General features: G+C 60.9%; 2 protein-coding genes across 4 annotated transcripts; one reads left to right on the forward strand and one right to left on the reverse strand.

Moving 5' to 3' along the window:
• Positions 1–363: 363 nt before the first annotated feature.
• Pcsk4 (proprotein convertase subtilisin/kexin type 4) lies at positions 364–9,727 on the reverse strand. Its single transcript, XM_028858606.2, is given in 17 exon segments — positions 364–851; positions 977–1,017; positions 1,019–1,103; positions 2,007–2,131; positions 2,267–2,449; positions 2,729–2,846; positions 2,918–3,021; positions 3,097–3,197; positions 4,712–4,924; positions 5,013–5,185; positions 5,382–5,470; positions 5,568–5,644; positions 6,067–6,195; positions 6,292–6,320; positions 6,323–6,383; positions 8,801–8,905; positions 9,115–9,727. Coding segments are annotated over 17 exon segments (2,013 nt in total). The 5' UTR covers positions 9,352–9,727; the 3' UTR covers positions 364–708.
• Positions 9,728–10,015: 288 nt separating this feature from the next.
• On the forward strand, positions 10,016–16,583 carry Reep6 (receptor accessory protein 6). Of its 3 annotated transcripts, none has more exons than XM_037198211.1 (6): positions 10,016–10,237; positions 13,822–13,915; positions 14,075–14,213; positions 14,407–14,575; positions 15,040–15,124; positions 15,391–16,583. In XM_037198211.1, the coding sequence occupies exons 1-6, from the start codon at positions 10,123–10,125 to the stop codon at positions 16,250–16,252; spliced, it is 1,464 nt and encodes a 487-aa protein (XP_037054106.1). In that variant the 5' UTR covers positions 10,016–10,122; the 3' UTR covers positions 16,253–16,583. The 3 variants fall into 3 exon arrangements, with proteins under 3 accessions (XP_037054106.1, XP_028714406.1, XP_028714407.1); XM_028858573.2 differs by having other exon boundaries at positions 10,017–10,237; positions 15,040–15,120; positions 15,391–15,455; XM_028858574.2 differs by lacking the exon at positions 15,040–15,124 and having other exon boundaries at positions 10,017–10,237; positions 15,391–15,455.
• The last annotated feature ends 1,915 nt before the right edge of the window (positions 16,584–18,498 follow it).

Genomic DNA, 18,498 nt, shown 5'->3' on the forward strand with positions numbered 1-18,498 from the left:
TTCTGGAGAAAATAAAGCTGCACCTTGATCAGAATCTAGACTTGGTGTGCGCGGTAGTTCGGCGCCGATGGACGGGACTGGGTGGATGGTACTTTGGCCCAGGCACTCTCCTCCTGCCCAGGTCTCGTGGGGCTTGAAGCAGGGCCCCTTATGGCTCCTCAGCCCTCCAGGGGCCCCTGTCTTGCTGGGCACACCCTGCCCTGAAGGACACCACAGACTGGACATCCATTTAACTTTTATTTACCAACTATGAGGTCAGACCCGGGGCAGGGCAGGGACAGATGGTGGGTGGCTGTGGTCTGACCTCTGCCCACTGCACCCCAGTCCTGCTCCGAAACGAGTAAGAAGACACCTCTTCCAGCAGGAGCAGCCGTGGCCCACGCAGTGGCCTCCCGATGATCTGCCCGGGCCTTCTGGGGGCAGGGTCCTGTTCCAGCCTGGGAGCGGGGCCTTGGGGTGCCGCCCTTCCGTCCTTTGAGTCAGGCATCTCTGCCTCCCCAGCCTTCAGGGTCTCGGGCATTGGGGCGTCTAGCCTGGGGTGGGCGGGCCTTCCTCAAGCCCAGAGGGGTCTCCTGAAGGCTCTGCCAGCTGGGCCAGCGCCATGGCCCGGGACTGGTAGCCGTGGTGGCCGCCGGAGATGGCAGGCCTTGGAGGAGCCGTGGGGCTCATCCAGCACTAGGGACAGGGGACAGGCAGTGCAGTCGCTGGTCAGGCCGCCCCAGCAGGTGTAACAGGAGGGTGACAGCTGGCCTGTCCCTCGGTCACTGGCTGCTCTGTGTGGCTGTGGAGCCACCACTGCCGGCCGGAGAGGAGGCAGAGCCAGGCCAGGCCGGCGGGGGGAACATGGCTTTCTGTACAGGGACAGAATGGGAATGGGGTGAGGCTGCCGCTGGAGGGGACAGCCAGTGCCCGCCCACCCATCCCGGGCCGCTGCGCCTCCTCCCCCGACAAGTGACCATGCGCTGCGGCCACTCACCCTGGCACAGCCCCTCTGTGTCCCTCTGCACGCACGCGCGCGCGGCTGGTCACCTGGGGGCCCTGGGGCCGCGCCGTCATGTCCTCGCCCGTCCCGTACAGCAGCAGCGTGTAGTAGAACAGAGTTCCTGGGCAGGGGTCGTGGTGGGCACCAGGGGGCAGGCTGTCGGTGGCCTGCCAGGCTCTGTAGCCAACCTCAGTGGCTCCCACCCAGGGCCCCATATCAACTGAGCCTGGCGGCTACACACCTACTGTGTGCTGGTGGCCAGATCTCATCTTATCCCTCAGGTAGTTAATTCCTTATTGTTCACCACTGGTCAGACCACCCCCATGACTCTCCCAGGTTGTTGCACACATACTGTGTACCGATGGCCAGACTCCCCTCCCTTCCTCAGGTGATTGCACCTACTGTGCGCCACTGTGCTCAGACCGCCCCCCATCCACTTCCTTCAGGTAACGGCACTACACCTACTGTGTCCCAGTGGTCAGATCCTCCTCCCCCATGTTTCCCCGTAACTGTACACCTACTGTGCACCAGTGTCTGGGACCCACCTTCCTCGGGTAAAAACACCTACTGTGTGCTAAAGTAACTGTTGTATGGTCTCTCCAAGAAAACCCCTGGGACCCTCTGTGGTTGTGAGTCAACTACAACAGGGAGGGTCCCCAGCCCTGCAGCCCGCATCCCACAGCCCTGCAGCCCAGCAGCCCCTGCAGCCCAACAGCCCCAGCCCGCAGCCTGCAGCCTGCATCCCGCATCCCAGCCCTGCATCCCGCATCCCAGCAGCCCTGCAGCCTTGCATCCTGCATCCCAGCAGCCGCAGCCCGCAGCCTTGCATCCCGCATCCCGCAGCCGCATCCCAGCAGCCTTGCATCCCGCATTCCGCATCCCAGCAGCCCTGCATCCCGCATCCCAGCAGCCCTGCATCCCGCAGCCCAGCAGCCCTGCAGCCCGCATCCCAGCAGCCGCAGCCTTGCATCCCGCATCCCAGCAGCCCTGCAGCCCGCATCCCAGCAGCGCAGCCAGCTCTCACCTGTGTTAAAGTAGTAGCCCTTGTTCTCCAGGCCCAGGGTCCACAGGCCCTGCGGGTCCTCATCCCAGTAGTGGGTGGACATGAAGATCCAGTTGTTGTAGCCTTGGCCGCTGATATCCAAGGGTCTGTGGCCGGCGGGCGGCACGGGAGACACAGGGCGGTGGCGTTTAACACGCGTCCTCTCAGGCCCGCCCGCTGGGGTGCCTGCCGCGGCCGGGCAGGGCTGCCCTCGCCCACAGGGCCACCGGAGGATCTCACACCTGATGGCCACAAGCGTGGAGCGCGTGCCCATGGGGCTGGTGAGCGAGATCTCCAGGTCCCCGCGGCGGCTGTAGGACAGGGACAGCTGCACCTGCACGTGCTCCAGCGAGCGGATGAGGCGGTGCGAGCCGTAAGAGCACGCAGACACGTTCTTCGACACCAGCATCCGGGGCAGGATGGAGCTGGTAAGGTGAGGACGGTCCTGTGGGCCTGCCGTGGGCCGGGTGGCGCCGGGAGGCGGGTCTGGGGGTCCGAGGGCCTGAGGGCACTCTCCTTCCTCAGATGGGTAATCTGAGGCTTCGGGGCATCTTCCCTGCCTTGGACTAGGGTGGGGAGGTAGGGGAGGCTGCAACAACGTGCAGGGTGGAGACCTGGACCTGCCTCCTGGGGTGTGGGCGGGGCCTCCCTCCAGCGGGCGTGGCTGGACCCTCCCCGGCGGGGCGGGGCGGGGCCTCCCTCACGTGGGGGTGTGCACCACCCGAATGACACATTTCTTCTGCGGCTGCGTGGGCAGCCACACGCGAGCCAGGTCCACCAGGAGCCCCGCGTCCAGCAGCCCGTAGCCGTAGTGGTGGCTCACTGCACGGGAGGGGAACCGTCACTCGCCCTGCGCGCACGGCTCCCCGGTCCCCTGCCTGGCCCCGCCGCACCTTGGCGCCCCACGCCGTTGATCCTCCAGTCCTCCGCCTGCAGCTGCGCCGGCCTGGACGCGCGGACCACCAGGTGCTGCAGGTCCCTCCAGGTCAGGAGCGGGCTGGGGGGGCGAGGGCGGGTGAGCCGGGCGCCGCCCGTGGGGGCGGGGAGGTGGGCGGGGCCCCAGGTCACCTACTTGGCCTCCAGAGCCAGGGCGATCATGCCAGCGGCCAGGGGCGCGGAGGCCGAGGTGCCCGTGTGCTTGTCTGTGCACTGGTGGTGCAGGTCCGTGGTGACCTGGGGACAGACGGATCTTGAGCCCAGGGCGCGGCCCAGGCGAGGACTCGTTTGGAAGGTACTAGGGACTAAGTCCACAAAGTGCTGAGGATTGAGCTAGGTATGAAGGCACCGAGGACTAAGCTCGAAAGGTACTAAAAGCCCCAGGCCTGGTGATGCAGGCGTTCAACCCCAGCACTCCTGGGGCGGAAGCAGGCGTAGTGTGACTTCCGGGCTGCCCTGGTCTACATGGTGAATACTAACGACTAAGTTTAGCAAGTACTGAGGACTGAGCTCAACCATTACGAAGGGCTGAGGTCTAAAACTGCTAAGGACTAGGCTCCAAAACCACTGTGGACTGCGTTCAAAATGACACAGCCCTACATCTAAAAAGTACCAAGACCAGGCCGGGAGGCACACGCCTTTTATCCCAGCACTGGGGAGGCAGAGGCAGGCGGATCTCTGTGAGTTCGAGGCCAGCCTGGTCTACAGAGTGAGATCCAGGACAGCCAGGGCTGCACAGAAACCCTGTCTCAAAAAAACAAAATGAAAAAAAAAAAAGTGCCAAGGAAGACTGAGACTCGGGCCCTGGTACTTGGCCCCCATCCGGGGACAGGCGAGCTGGGTCACCAGGCCTCAGCCTCGAGAGAGAAGTGGTAGGGGCCGTGACTCGTGTGGTGTGTGTGTGTGTGTGTGTGTGTGTGTGTGTGGTGTGTCCGTGTGGGTGGGGACCTCAGCCAGCCCAGCAGAGGCAGGGTCTGCAGGTGGCGGGGACACGGGTGGCGGGGACACGGGCGGCGGGGACACGGGCGGCGGGGATACAGGCGGCCGGCACTGGCGCGGATCTTGCCCGTGAGGCAGAGCGGCGTTGCCAATGGGCCGAGGTGGTTGCGTCTAGTTTTGGAAGAGTCGGAGGGCCTGCGGGGCGGGAAGGCGCACGAGGGCGGGGGGGCCGCGACGGGGCGGGCGGGCCTGGTCCTGCGGGGCGGGGTCTGGTCCCTACGGGGGCGGGGTGCGGGGCCTGGTCCCTGCGGGGGCGGGGTCTGGTCCCTGCGGGGCGGGGGCGGGGTCTGGTCCCTGCGGGGGCGGGGTCTGGTCCCTGCGGGGCGGGGTCTGGTCCCTGCGGGGGGGGGGGGGGGGGGGGGGGGGGGGGGGGGGGGGGGGGGGGGGGTCTGGTCCCTGCGGGGCGGGGCTCTGGTCCCTGCGGGGGCGGGTCTGGTCCCTGCGGGGCGGGTCTGGTCCCTGCGGGGCGGGTCCTGGTCCCTGCGGGGCGGTTGGTCCCTGCGGGGCGGGGGGTCCTGCGGGGGGGGGGGGGGGCGGGTCTGGTCCCTGCGGGCGGGGCTGGTCCTGCGGGGCGGGGCGGGGTCTGGTCCCCTGCGCGGGCGGGGTCTGGTCCCTGCGGGGCGGGGCGGGGTCTGGTCCCTGCGGGGCGGGGCCTGGTCCCTGCGGGGCGGGGTCTGGTCCCTGCGGGGGCGTGGTCTGGTCCCTGCGGGGCGGGGCCTGGTCCCTGCGGGGCGGGCTGGCCCGGTGCTCACGATCTGAGGGTCGGTGGCCACCCCGCTGCTGAAGGTGGTGGTGAAGGTGGAGGCGCAGGCCTCGCTGTACCAGGGCACCCGGCCCTGCCGCGTGGTGCTGCCCACGGACAGCGTGTGGATGCTGTTGGTGTAGCCATCACAATTGCAGTTGTCGTAGTGGAGGCCGCCGTTTCCCGAGGCCCAGATGAACAGTGTGCCCAGCCCTTGGCGGCCCTGGGTGCAGAGTGACCCGGAACGCGGTCAGCCCTCCAGCCTTGGGGCCTGGTCCCCTCCGCCCAGGGTGCGCACGCGCCCTTGGCACCTTGGTCACGCCACGCCTGAAGGCCTCCCGAGTGAGTATGCCCGGCCCGTCCACCGTGCGACCGTCATCCTCGGGCCCCCAGCTGGCGCTGTAGATGTGTATGTGCTGCGGCTGCAGGCTGAGGGACTGTGCCTCCACGATGTCCGTGATGGTTCCATCCAACATGCGCACGCCTGCGCGGGTGGGCGTGGGCCTTGCACCAGCGCCCGCGCTGGTTGCCCTTCCCGGCCACCTCCCCGCTGCCACCTTTCAGTCGCCCTCAGCCTGGGGCCTGGCCCCGCCCAGTGGTGGGAACGGGAAGGGGGTGGGAGTAGTGTTCTTCCACTGGTCAAGCTTATCCTAGCGTCCCCCGGCCTCCACCCCTGGTACCTCCAATCCTGGCATTGAAGGCCACACCAGCGCCACAGAAGCCGTTGTTAGCTGTGGCAGACACCTCCCCTGCGCAGCGGGTCCCATGCCTGTTTCCGGGCAAGGAGGAAAGCAGACAGACATGTGTCACGGCCCACCTTGGAATGGCATTTCTGCAGGCCCAGGGGTACCTCGGCACCCACTCACCGGTTCTCATCGCTGGGTGTGTAGCGAGGCTGGGGATCTGGGTCATAGTCATTGAAGTCATAGCTGGCCAGAGGGTCCTGGAAGGCGAGCAGGGAAAGAGAGACAGGGATGAGGGGATGGAACTGGGGGTCCTGGGAGGACTCACATAATTTTTTTTAAAAGATTTATTTATTTAGCCGGGCGGTGGTGGCGCACGCCTTTAACCCCAACACTCGGGAGGCAGAGGCAGGCGGATCTCTGTGAGTTGGAGGCCAGCCTGGTCTACAGAACGAGTTCCAGGACAGCCAGGGATATACAGAGAAACCCTGCCTCAACCCCCCCCCCCAAAAAAAAAGATTTATTTATTTATGTACATAGTGTTTTGCCTGCAGGCCAGAAGAGGGCGCCAGATCTCATCACAGATGGTTGTGAGCCACCATGTGGGTGCTGGGAACTGAACTCAGGACCTCTGGAAGAGCAGCCAGTGCTCTAACCTCTGAACTCTAGCCCAAGGACTCACATAATTAGCCCAGAGGTCCGGGTGGTCCTTCTCAATGCCGTCATCCAAGATGGAGACCACCACTCCCCGGCCGGTCAGTCCCTGGTTCCAGACCTTCAGGATATTGAGATCTGGCTGTATCTCATTGTTCTATGGCAAACGAAGAGGAACCTAGGTCAGTGGTGCTCAGGCTGGTGCCCTCCCCTCCCCTGCCCTGCCCCCCCCCAGTCCAGCCCAAGCGCTCACCATGTACCATTGCTTGGAAAACCAGGGTCTGTGGGCACCACCAGGGAGCGCTTCACCCGCCGCCTCAGAGTCTGTTGCTCAAACCACTGCACCTGCAGAGGGAGGGACACAGGGGCTGGACTGGCCACTGCCTCCAGGGGGTGGGAATGTGGGCAGGAGGCTGTGGAACTCCATGGACGTCCTTCTGAAGAGATAGGAATGTTAGCTTGGACTGCTCTTGGGTCGCCCACGATCCTCAAGCTGTGTTCTCAGAGACCACTGAGGCCTGAGGATGCATGAGTGAAGCTGCTGGGAACCAGTGTGGCTCTTCTGGTCCCAACCCTACTCCTCTGTCCTTGTTCCAGATCCTTCTCGCCAAGTCCTGCTGGCTCCCTCCCAGGGCACTAGATTTTTCTTTTGAGACAGGGTCACACTGTGTAGCCCTGACGGGCCTGGAACTCCCTGTGTAGACTAAGCTGGCTGCCTTTGGAATGCTGGGGTCAAAGGTGTGTCCCCCGACTCCCAGCCCAGCAGCACTTTGAACACCCCCCACTCCAACACTCTTTCTGGGTCAGGACACCCCTGGTCCCATGCCACACAACTTCCACCACCTCCGTGTGTCTGCTCTTCCCACTTGTTTTACATGTGTCCCCTCTCTCTCTCTCTCTCTCTCTCTCTCTCTCTCTCTCTCTCTCTCGTGTGTGTGTGTGTGTGTGTGTGTGTGTGTGTGTGTGTGTGTAGCTGGAGAGGTGGCTCAGTGATTAAGAGCACTGGCCGCTCTTGCAGGGGACTGGGGTTCCATTCCCAGGATCTACATGGCGGCTCACAACCATCAGGGACAAATTCCAAGTAGCTCTCGTGCCCTCTTCTGACCCCCTCGGGACCTGCGAGCATGTGGTGCATGTACAGACAAGCCGGACAAACACTAATGTCAATCAAAGGAGATACAGATTAAAAAGTGTTTGCATTTTTAAAAAAGTAACGGGGGAGTCAGTTTCTCCTTCCACTATGTAGATCCTGGGACCTGAGCTCAGCCAGCCAGGCCGCAGGCATCTTTACCTCTGAGCCGACTCCCTGGCTCTCTGTTTCTACCTCTGTTTTTTTTTTTCTTTTTTTTTTTTTTTTAAAGATTTATTTATTCATTATGTATACAGTATTCTGCCTGCATATATGGCTGCAGGCCAGAAGAGGGCACCAGATCTCATCACAGGTGGTTGTGAGCCACCATGTGGTTGCTGGGAATTGAACTCAGGACCTCTGGAAGAGCAGTCAGTGCTCTTAACCACTGAGCCATCTCTCCAGCCCTTACCTCTGTTTTCTGAGATAGGGCCCAGTGGCCTCAAACTGTGTGTCGCTGACGACGAGTGTGTGCTCTCCTGCCTGCTCACTGCGTGGACCCCAGGACTGCCTGCTTGCTGAGCAAGTGCTCTGCCCGCTGAGCCCTGGGCCCTGTCACCTCCCCCTTGGTCCAACATCAGCACACCTATCGCCCCACTGGCCTTCAGCAGTCAGCCTGCCCCTCACTCAGCCACAGCCAGCAACCAGGGACGAGCTCATGTGTTCTCTTTCACCCCAGGACCTTCATGTGTGCTGTTCTGCCAGTCAAAACCAGCTCAGGTCCCCTTCTCCATCCACCCATTCGTCTCCTCTCCTCTCTCGTTCGCTCCACACTCTCTCCCCCTTCCTCCTCCTCCTGTTGGTCTTCCCCCTTTCCTCGGGGTTTGGCTCTGAAGACAGTCCCTGTGGTGGTTGGAAGGACTCTTCTGTTGGAATGCTTGGTGCCCAGTTGGTTTAGGAAGGACTAGAAGCTGTGGCCTTGTTGGCGAAGGCCTTGAGGTCAGTCTCCCAGGAGGGCTCTTTGCTTCCTCCTTGTGGATAAGGATGTCAGCTCACAGCCACTGCCCCACGTGCCAGCCTGCTGCCATGCTCCCCGCCGTGGGGTTCACGGACTCGTCCTCTGACGCTGCACGCTCCAATAAACTCTTCTTTCTATAAGTTGCCTTGATCATGGCGTTTTTTGTCACTGCAGTAGCACAGTAACTAAGACAGTTCCTGATGCTGAAGGTGAGCACCTCCTGAGTGCATCTTGTGACCCACTGTGGCCACACTACCGCAACTCCATGCCGGGTCCTTGCTAAGAGCTGTTCCTAAGGGAGGACTGGCCCATTGTGGATGTGCTTAGAGAAGTTCCCCACACACCATGGGCTCTGCTCCCTCCCGATTCAGCTGCACACTCACTGATTCTCGCCTGGGACACAGTGTTCCGGGGTGTTGAAATGGACCAGTTCCCTTCCCTACATCTCAGGGCTTGGAGCGGGGAAAGGAGTAGTGCCCGAGGACCTCCATCCTTGAGAAGCGGCGCGGGGCCCACCAGTAAGAGCCCCCCAGTGCCATGTTGTGGAGATGCCATGCTCTTCCATGACTTCCCCAGGCAGGCCCCACTTCGCAAACCGACAGGCCTCTCATAACAAGAACCAGACGGACGGAAGGCGGCTGGTTGTCCTTCGATCGCAGCCATGGGCTCACTCACCTTGGGCTCTTTCTTCAGGCGCAGACGGTGGCCCCAGTGCGGGGTCAGGGACTGCTGGGCCACACCCCGGTGCCGTAGATGGAAATACAGGTCGTCAGGGAAGATCTGGGACGGACAGGGGCATCGGCTGGGACCTTGCTCCTTGGACAGAGTCCCCCGAGGACGGAGTCCAGTTTCCGCGGCGGGGTCCCAAACTGAACACGGATGGGGTGGGGGGCACGCAGACGCGTTCTTCATACCTGAGGGACCCCCTCCCACCTGTCCGGGTCCTCCAGGTCCCCACCCCGTGTCCCGTCCATCCAGGTCCCACCCACCTGTCCCAGGTTGACGAAGCCAAATTTACGTGCCAGGCGCTCAGCCTCCTGGTAACCTTTGGTCACCCGCACGGCCCAGCTGCTGACATAGACAGGGGCCCGGGCTGAGGCCCACCCCACAGCCAGGAGGGCCAAAGCCGAGGCCAGACCCAGCCACAGCGCAGTCGGGGAGGGCCGCATAGCGGGGGGCGGGGCGGGGGGCGGGGCCTCCGGAAGCCACCCCATCCCGGACACCATAGCAACCCTGAAGCTTTCAACTCCCAAGGGGCCCTGCGGCTTCCTCTTCCCCCCCTACCCATGAGGGGTGGCGATATCCCGCATGGAGAGACATCCACACAGACCTAAGCTGTCGGGGGCCTCAGTTTCCCCACTTATACAAGGACAACCCCTCTATTGGGCCCTTAGGAGCAGGTTCAAGATCACAGGGGCACCCTCCACCTTCTATTTGGCTCCGCCCACTTTCCTCTATGCCCCTCCTCCGAGAGTCAGCCCGGCCTCCCCAGGTCTTCCAATCAGCATCGTTCTTTTCCACCGTAGTCCCTCCCCCTTTGTGATCAACCCCGCCTTCTCTAGCCTGTCCAATCAGCACTGACCCTAACCGGGCACCTCCCACCTGTTCCTCGCCTAGCTCCACCCACTTTTAACCGCTCACCGTCAATAATCAACGGCTTGTCCAATCAGTACCGTGCCACTCCCTCTTGACCAATCAACGCACCGGTAGCCTGGCGCCCCGCCCCCTCCGGCCTCCTCGAGGCTCCGCCGGCCTCCACCCTGGCCAGAGGGCCATGCGGCGGGGGAGACGGGGCAGGCCCCACCTCCTTTGTCCGCCTTGCCCTCCCATTGGCCAGAGTCGGGAGCCGGGGGCGGAGCCAGGGCGGGGGGCTGAAAGCAGCGGGTCGGGGGCGGGGCCGGGCGGTGCGCGGGCGGTCAGGGCCGTGCGCTCTCGAGGCGGCCGGTGCGCGAGGCTGCGGGTGTGCTTGAGCGGGCTGCCCCGGGCCCGCCGCTGCCATGGACGGTCTGCGCCAGCGCTTCGAGCGATTTCTAGAACAGAAGAACGTTGCCACCGAAGCGCTCGGGGCGCTCGAAGCCAGGACCGGTGTAGAGAAGCGGTATCTCGCCGTGGGTGAGCCTGGAAGAGGGGTGCACGTCGCGGGTCGCCGACGGGCGCCGTGAGGTCCTGGGTCCCACCCCTGGCAAGGGCGCGCGTCGCGGGTCCTAGACGGGTTCCAGGGGGCCCCGGGAACCCAGACCTGGTCCTGGGTTCCATCCCTGGAAAGGGGGCCATGGCCCAAGGACCGGACGGGCACCGTGAAGGCTTGGGTGCCCTCACCCTGGGAGGGGTTCCCATCTTAGGTCTCCGACGGGTTATGGGAGGCTCTGGGAGCTCAGACCTAGCTGCGGTATCCCTAAGAGGGACTCACATCCCGAGTCCTTGTTTAGGCGTCGTGAGGTCCTGGCGACTCTGACCTACCTGGACGGGGTTCACATCCCAGGTCCCTGAGGGCCTCTGCAAGGCCGTAAAGACTCAGATCTGGAAGGATTGCTTATCTCAGGTCCCAGAGGGACCTGGCGAAAGGCCTCGTGAGGGTCTAGGCACCCGGACCTGACTCTAGGGTCCCATCCTGCCTGGGAAGAGGTGCACAGCTGAGTGTCCAACAGGAAACTAAGATGTCCTGAGTCCTCATCCATGCAAGGGGAACATGTTCTGGTTCCCCCATGGACCCCGACGCCTGAGGACTCTGACCTGCCTGTGGGGTCTTATTCTAGATTCTGGAGAAGAGGGTCTTTAATTTGTCTGCCTTTTCTCCAAGGTCTTTGGAAAAGGCCACCCTAGTGTTCCGAAGCGGTGCAGCCTGCCTCTTCCTGGGGCCCTGGCTGCATACCAGGCCCCAAGTTCCTGCAAGTCTGGTTTTTCCAGTGGCCCAGCTGACCCCTGTGTGGGTGGAGAAACAAGGGACGCCCCCACTCAGTCCCCTGCGTGTTCCCAAACCCTTCTCGAATATTCTCATGGAGAAATTCTCCATGCATCTCTGGAACATGGAGACTGACCCAGCACCCTGACCTCTTCCTCTTGCCGCAACACAATAGCTTTGAGTCAATGTTTAACTGAGGTGTCAGCTGGGATTTGGGGGGTTGGGAGCCTGGGGGAGGAACCATCCAAGTATCCCAATTGTAGGTCCATTCTAGTTCAGGCCTTTCTGCAAGTGTGATAAGGGCCCCTGGGTCTCTCCAAAATGATTTCCGTGTGCCCCCTTTTTGTGTCTTCAGAATCCCACAGCCTTGTCCTGAAGTCCCTTCCTGAATCACAAGGCTGTGGGGTTCTATGTGACCTGTATCCCAGGTCATGAAGCCCCTTCTCCAGACAGACGGATCCCAAGAGTTCTGTGTTCTCTCACTTCCTCGCTGGCTGGAGGGTGGACTCCCGTCCCGTGTGTGTGTGTGTGTGTGTGTGTGTGTGTGTGTGTGTGTGTGTTATATCTGTGCCCAGATCCCAGGATGCCCCTCTCCTTGGGGTGACACTCCCACTGTGCATGGCCCCAGGTACAGACTGCAACCTCTGATCAGGGTTTCACCATCACTAGGGAAATTACATCATAGTACCCAGGGAGGGGGTGGCCAGGAGGGGAACAGCTTGGGTGTCTCCAGGATGGAAACTGAGGCACAGGGGTCAGGGCTGTGTTGGAAAGCTGTCCATCTCTCCACGTCCTGCCCCTCTTCACCGAGCCTCCTCTCCCTGCCCTATGGGCTTGGTGTCCACGATTATCCTCCTCCCGCTGAGGTTGCAGTTAAAGAGATTGAGGGCCCAGTACACTGGGGCAGCCCTTCCCCCATCAATCCCAGAGACGGGGTGGCATCCCCCACCTGCTTCAGGACACTTATCCCAATAGAGATGGATTCTTAGGTTTCAGCTGCTCCAAATGGCCACCCTGTGCCCCCAGGCCCGAAATGAGGCGGGCAGCTTAGACTCAGGGCAGTGATGGGAAGGTGACCCTAGCCCGCTGGGGCCCGCTGGGTCCCCCTCCTCTTGAGCCTCAGGTCCTGGAGGATAAGACCCAGAGCAGGTGGAAGGAGGGGCAGGCACCCTGACCTAAGACACAGAAGCCTGTGTCCCAGCAGATAACAGTCTGGGGGAAGGAAGGAGGAGACATCTGGGCCCCAGCTACCCCGAGGGCAAAGGTCCCCTCTCACAGATAAGCTCTCCCATCTGTCAGCTCAGCCTAACCTCTGACCTTCCCTAGAGTGCACAAGGCCTCAGGCCCCCAGCACCTTCCCACAGGCTCCCAGCTCTCCCATGACCCTTTTTTTTTTTTTTTAAAGATTATTTATTATGTACACAGTGTTCTGTCTGCATGTATCTGGCCCAGCAGGCCAGAAGAGGGCGCCAGATCTCATCACAGATGGTTGAGAGCTACCTTGTGGTTGCTGGGAATTGAACTCAGGACCTCTGGAAGAACGGCCAGTGCTCTAACCGCTGAGCCAGCTCTCCAGCCCCCCTCCCCATGACCCTTTCTAGCATCAAGTTTACAAAGGCAGCCAAAGCCCCAGGCTTTTCATTGCTAAGAATGTCTTAGTGGCCAGAAGGCCGCTCCCTCGAATGTGGTAAGGGAGAGCGAGGGAGCTACAGGGCCGGCCTCACTGGCCCGTGGACACTCCAGCGTGTGGAGATCTGATCGGTGGAACTGTAGAACATGGAATAGCATAGCCCCCTCCAAACAAACAAGGAGAGAGAGTGTGTGTGAGGATGTGTGTGAGGGTGTGTGAGTGTGAGTGTGTGTATGTGTGTGTGAGTGTGTGTGAATGTGTGTGCGTGAGAGTGTGAGTGAGTGTGTGAGTGTGAGTGTGTGTGTCTCCTCCCATCGAGTTGCTGGAGCCATCAGATCGGGCGTCCCCGATTACTTGGCAAGTGTCTTTCCCTGTTGCACCCTCTGGCCGGCCACTCTCCCCTGTCTGGAGACGGCGTTTCCCGGGACCTGCAGCTTGCTGCTTTGGTGACACTGACTAATGAGGTCCAAGGATCCGTTCGTCTCTGTCCCCTCTGCCAAGTGCCGGGGCAGCAGACATAGGGCAGCAAGCCTGTTTGCTTTCTTTTGGTGGCATGTGCTGGGGGCCCAAGCCCAAGTCACCATGCTCGCATGGAAAGCATCGGATCAACCCTCTTTAGGTAGCGGGGTTTGAGACATGGATTCACGTAGCCCAGGCTGGCACTGAACTCACGGCATAGAAGTGTACTCTGTGTGTACACTATCACACTAGCACTCCAGAGGCTGAGATAGGAGGAGCCAGGGTCCAAGGCCAGTCTGGGCTACAAAGCAAGACACAATCTTAAAAAACAAACAAACAAACAACAAAAAAATCAGCCAACACGGCAGAGCACACCTTTGATCCCAGCACTCGGGAGATGGCAGCAGGCAGCTCTCGGTGAGTTTGAGGCCAGCCAGGACTGCATTGTGAGACCCTGTCTCAAAGAAAAAGACAAAGAAAAAAAGAACAAACAAACGAACGAACTCTTGACCCCAAACCGAGCCCCAGCCTGGAGCTGAATGAGGTCCTTGCCAGCTCTGGGGCACTCGGCCGCTCCCACCCCATGAGGGAGATACAGCAGACATGAGACCAGGGTTCAAGGCAGCAGCCGGGATGCATTGCCCAGGAAGGAGGTGCAGGCTGCAGACGACACCAGAGACATTGCAGGCCACCCTTGTCTTCCAGGAGCCCTCGCCCTCCTAAGCCTGTATCTTCTGTTCGGCTACGGGGCGTCTCTACTGTGCAATGTCATCGGATTTGTATACCCCGCATATGCTTCGTGAGTGCGGGCGGGGCCGCGGGCGGGGGCGGGGCGGGTGGGGCCGCGGGCGGGCGGGGCCGCGGGCGGGGCGGGGGGCGGGGCCGGGGGGCGGGGCGGGGCGGGCTCTGGGGTTCCCGGGGAGCACCTGAGTAGCCATGTGCATTCCCGTCTGGACAGAGTCAAAGCCATCGAGAGCCCAAGCAAGGAAGACGACACTGTGTGGCTAACCTACTGGGTGGTGTACGCCCTGTTCGGTCTGGTCGAGTTCTTCAGCGATCTACTCCTGTTCTGGTTCCCTTTCTACTACGCGGGCAAGGTGGGCAGGGTCCTGTGTGACAGTGTGCTGTGTCCCCGTGTGGGGCAGGGCCGTGTGACAGTGTGGTGTGGTGGGCAGGGCCCGTGTGACAGTGTGGTGTGTCCCCGTGTGGTGGGCAGGGCCTGTGTGACAGTGTGCTGTGTCCTCGTGTGGGAGCAGGGCCTGTGTGACAACGTGCTGTGTCCCCATGCAGTGCGCCTTCCTGTTATTCTGCATGACTCCGGGGCCCTGGAATGGGGCGCTAATACTGTACCATCGCGTCATACGACCACTGTTTCTAAAACACCACGTGGCTCTAGACAGCGCCGTGAATCAGCTCAGCGGAAGAGTGTTGGACGTGGCAGCTGGGATAACTCGGGACGGTGTGTACTTGGGGTAGACGCCCAGTGGGCTGGATCTGGATCCTGGGTTTGTTTGTTTGTTTTGAGACGGGATCTTCTTTGTAGACCAGGCTGGCCTGGAACTCATAGAGATCCACCTATCCAAGCCTCCTGAGAGCTAGGATTAAAGGTGTGTGCCACCACACATGGCTAGTTCATTTATTTTGGGACAGAAAGGATTTCGTGTAGCCCAGGCTAGCTCACTAAATAGGTGAGGGTGACCTTTTCATATTCATCTTCTTGCCTTCCTGAGTACTGGGGTGACAGGTGTGACGGGGTCACCCCCGCCCTCTCTGGCTCCTGGGTCTCAGCTGGCCCTCTCTGTCTGCCCCTCTGGCCTTGAGCCTCCTGACTCTGGCTTCGCCCCTGCCCTGCATCCTGACCACCCCTGCATGGCTCCGCTTTTCTCTTACTGTGCCTCTCTCTCCCTGGCTGTCGGGAACCAGTACTGCAGGCCCTAGCTCGGGGTCGGGCTCTCGTCACCCCAGCATCAACAACGGAAACCCCAGCCGCTCTGGAACAGGACCGTATGTAATTCCTCAGGAGGGGTTGTGCAGGGTTCTTATGCATTCTGTGTGGGTGTCGTGTGTGGCTCTGCATCTGTGTGCCTGTGTATGGTGGTGCGTGCTGCTCTGGGGACGAGTGTGTGCATGCGCCCCCGAGGAGCAGAGTGGGGCTGTGTTCAGATGTCAGCAGGGGGTGACCCGCTTGCCTCTGCAGCTGAGCTGACGGCACATTCCCACGGGCTCCCCAGCCAGCCTCATCCGCCCTCACCGCCATCCTTTTCCTCTCCACAGCCAAGACAAGTCAGACCCCGCTCTTGAAGCACAAGTGAGGTCCCATGGCAGTCTGTGTGCGGAGCCCCTGGACAATGACAAGGAACACACAGCTGACGCCCAGGCCTCTGACTCCTCCTTGGACTCCCACACGGAGACCCGACATCAGCGCCGAGTCTCGAGCCCAAGCAAGCCGACAGGAAGCCCGTCACGGGCGGTGAACGGGCAGTCTCCGTCTCCAGTCAGCCCAGGTTCCACTAACGCGTCCCGGGGCCAGCTGGCCACCGGCTCAGTCAGCGGCTCCCAGATTCCCAGCAAGGCCCGGGGCCATCACAGCCGGGGCAGTGTGTCTTCCAGGCCGGCACAGCGTACCCGGCTGCCCAGTACCTCCTTGGGGTCCTCTCAACCGGCCATGCGCTCTGGGGGATTCGTACAGTCAGGGGTCCGGACCGCAGGAACTTCTCGGACAACAGGCCGTCACATGGGAGCCAACCAGCAGAACCCTCAGGCCTCAGCCTCGGCTCAGCCGAGCGGCCGGTCAGCAGCAGCCACAGCAGCATCGGCACCCACCTCCACGCAGCGCGTCAGCGTCTCCAACCAGGGCTCGCCCAGGGCGCAGTCGCCCAGCCCGTCCCCTGATCACAACCAGGCTGGCAGCGATCCAGGGGATGCGGGTTCCAAGAACAACAAGCAGGGGCAGAAGAGCCAGGCCTCGGAGCTGGCCGCCACCAGCTCGGTGCCCGAGCTGGCCCCCTGTCACTCGGATTCCTCTCTGGAGTATATGTCCGAGTCCACCACGGAGATCACCTGTAAATGGCCGGGTTATAGTTACCAGCTGCGCTGCCCAAGGCACTGCTGGCTTTTACAGCACCTGGCATACTAGGCCGCGCCTGGACCCCTGCCCACGGGAGCCACGCAAAAACACTAGACCACTGGAGCACCATATGAGAGCCACATCCAACACCCGTCCACGAGAGCCACAGTGAACATCTGCCCACCTACGGAACAAAAGCAAACATCTGCCCACGCCACCATGTGAAACACCCAGCCGCTGGGCCCCTACATGTAAAACCTGCCCATGGATTCCATGTGAAACATCTTCCACGGGAGCCCCACAGGAAACACCACTGCAGTAGCACACGAAACACCATCTGGGGTCCCACGTGTAACATCTATCCTCCAAGGCACGCAATAAAGTCACCGGCTCAGGCTCCCGAGTGTGTCCGCTCAGCTGCTGGGCGGGGCTATCAGGAATTAACACCAACCACATGGTCAGGCCCCAGGAAACAGAGGCCGGGGAAGGCAAAGTCACCTACCTTGAGTCCTGCCAAAGGTGCCAAGGCATGCGCAAGCCCAGGCAGAAAACACGTGTGTCCCTCCCTGAGACAGCATTTTGGTGTGTAGCTCAGGCTGGCCAGGAACATACAGTCTCCTGCCTCAGCCGCCCAAGTTCTGAGCCACCCTGCACGGGAAAAATAGTGTTAGTATTCACTCCCGATAGGGCATCCACGGGCCAAAGACATGCCATGAGCCGGTCCGGCTGGGAGTGGGGGGTCACCCCAGCCAGAGTGACCAGTCCCCTCCCTGTTACTGTTCCTAAGACCAGAAAGGTTTCTCGAGGTTTTCTAAGATTTCTAATTGTTTGTTTGTTTTGTTTTTTGTTTTTTCGAGACAGGGTTTCTCTTCGTAGCTTTGCGCATTTCCTGGATCTTGCTCTGTAGCCCAGGCTGGCCTCGAACTCACAAAGATCCTCCTGCCTCTGCCTCCCGAGTGCTGGGATTTAAGGCGTGCGCCACCAACGCCCGGCTAAGATTTCTAATTGTTATATTTGTCTGTGTTGGTCTGTGCATGAGGTGCCCAGATGCCAGAGGTACCAGTTCCCGGTGTGAGCCACCAACATGTGTGCTGGGAACGGAACTTGGGTCCTCTGTAACAGCGTCACACCTGGTCCTGTTCCCCCTCCTCCCTCCCCAGGGAGAAATGTCAGTCCCCACAACAGTCACACCACACAGATCAATCACACCCCACACACAACACCCCGGTCATAGGCTGTGGCCAAGTTTGTCCCCTCATCTCAGAGGCAGAGGTGGAGAGAATCCACATCCTGGGTTTGCTTGGAGAGGAAGGCAGTGTCGAGGAGGTGACCACGTGAGAGAGCCGCTCTGACACCTGACTCTTCTGCCTCGCGGAGTGGGGGCTGGGATCGGTGTGGCACAGAGCTAAGTCCAGACTAGTGCCCTGCAGACAGCCAGGCCACAGACCAAGACCTAGTCAGTGATTAGGATTTATTTTTCATAGTTCTGGGATGGAAACAAGGGATTCCTTAAGACTGGACCTGTGCTCCACTCCCTGACCACGCCCCCAACCCCTCATTGGGGATTCTAGGCGGGGCTCCACCCTGACCACGCCCCCTCACTTTCACTGAGCTTGCCACCCCTACCTAGCAAGGAAAGGAATCTCCAGTAGAAGCCACAGTGGGGTCAGCGATAAACGCTGACGGTTTATAGCTGTGGCCAAGTGGTTCCTAGGGTGACTGTCACGAGCAGTACTGTGTAACTCAGTCTCTCCCTGCTAGGGATGTGTGGCCTCTATGCATCCAACACAATTTTAAAAAAATGGAACAGCGCAGAGCAGTCCACAGTTCCCCCCCCCCCACCTCGGTGCATTCCAGTGGAGAAGGGTAAGAACTTCGAGATGCTGGGCTCAGCGCATTCATTAGTTCAAGACTATCCCCTGCTACATAGGGAGTTTGAGACTAGCCTGGGCTACATGAGACCTTTTCAGTAGTATTTGGGCTGGGTGAGGTATCACAGGTCTTTAATCCCAGCACTCAGGAGGCACAGGCAGGAGGATCTCCATGAGTCTGAGGCCAGCTTGATCTGCAGAGCAGTTCCAGGACAGCCAGGGCTAGCTACACGGTGAGTTCCAGGCTAGCCTGGTTTACATATTAAGTCCTAAAGAAAGTAATAAAAACAAATTCAACCAAATCATCGCGGAAGTGAGGTCAGGAAGACTGTTTGCCAGGGGCAACGGGAGCTGCTGTCCAAAGGTCCCGGGGCAGAGGGCACAGCCTATGCAAAGCCCTGGTGCAGGATGGGGCCTGGCATGTTGTCTCTGGATCAGAGTGGG

The sequence above is a fragment of the Peromyscus leucopus genome, chromosome 22 (genome assembly GCF_004664715.2).
Source record: "Peromyscus leucopus breed LL Stock chromosome 22, UCI_PerLeu_2.1, whole genome shotgun sequence".
Taxonomy (NCBI): domain Eukaryota; kingdom Metazoa; phylum Chordata; class Mammalia; order Rodentia; family Cricetidae; genus Peromyscus; species Peromyscus leucopus.

What these genes read in the sequence shown, in the direction of transcription:
- Reep6 (XM_037198211.1), top strand. Translation starts at nt 10,123, where the DNA reads ATGGACGGTCTGCGCCAGCGCTTCGAGCGATTTCTAGAACAGAAGAAC. An exon ending in GAAGCGGTATCTCGCCGTGG is followed by an intron (nt 10,238 to 13,821) that starts GTGAGCCTGGAA and finishes CTTGTCTTCCAG; the next exon opens with GAGCCCTCGCCCTCCTAAGC. An exon ending in AGCTGGGATAACTCGGGACG is followed by an intron (nt 14,576 to 15,039) that starts GTGTGTACTTGG and finishes GTCGGGAACCAG; the next exon opens with TACTGCAGGCCCTAGCTCGG.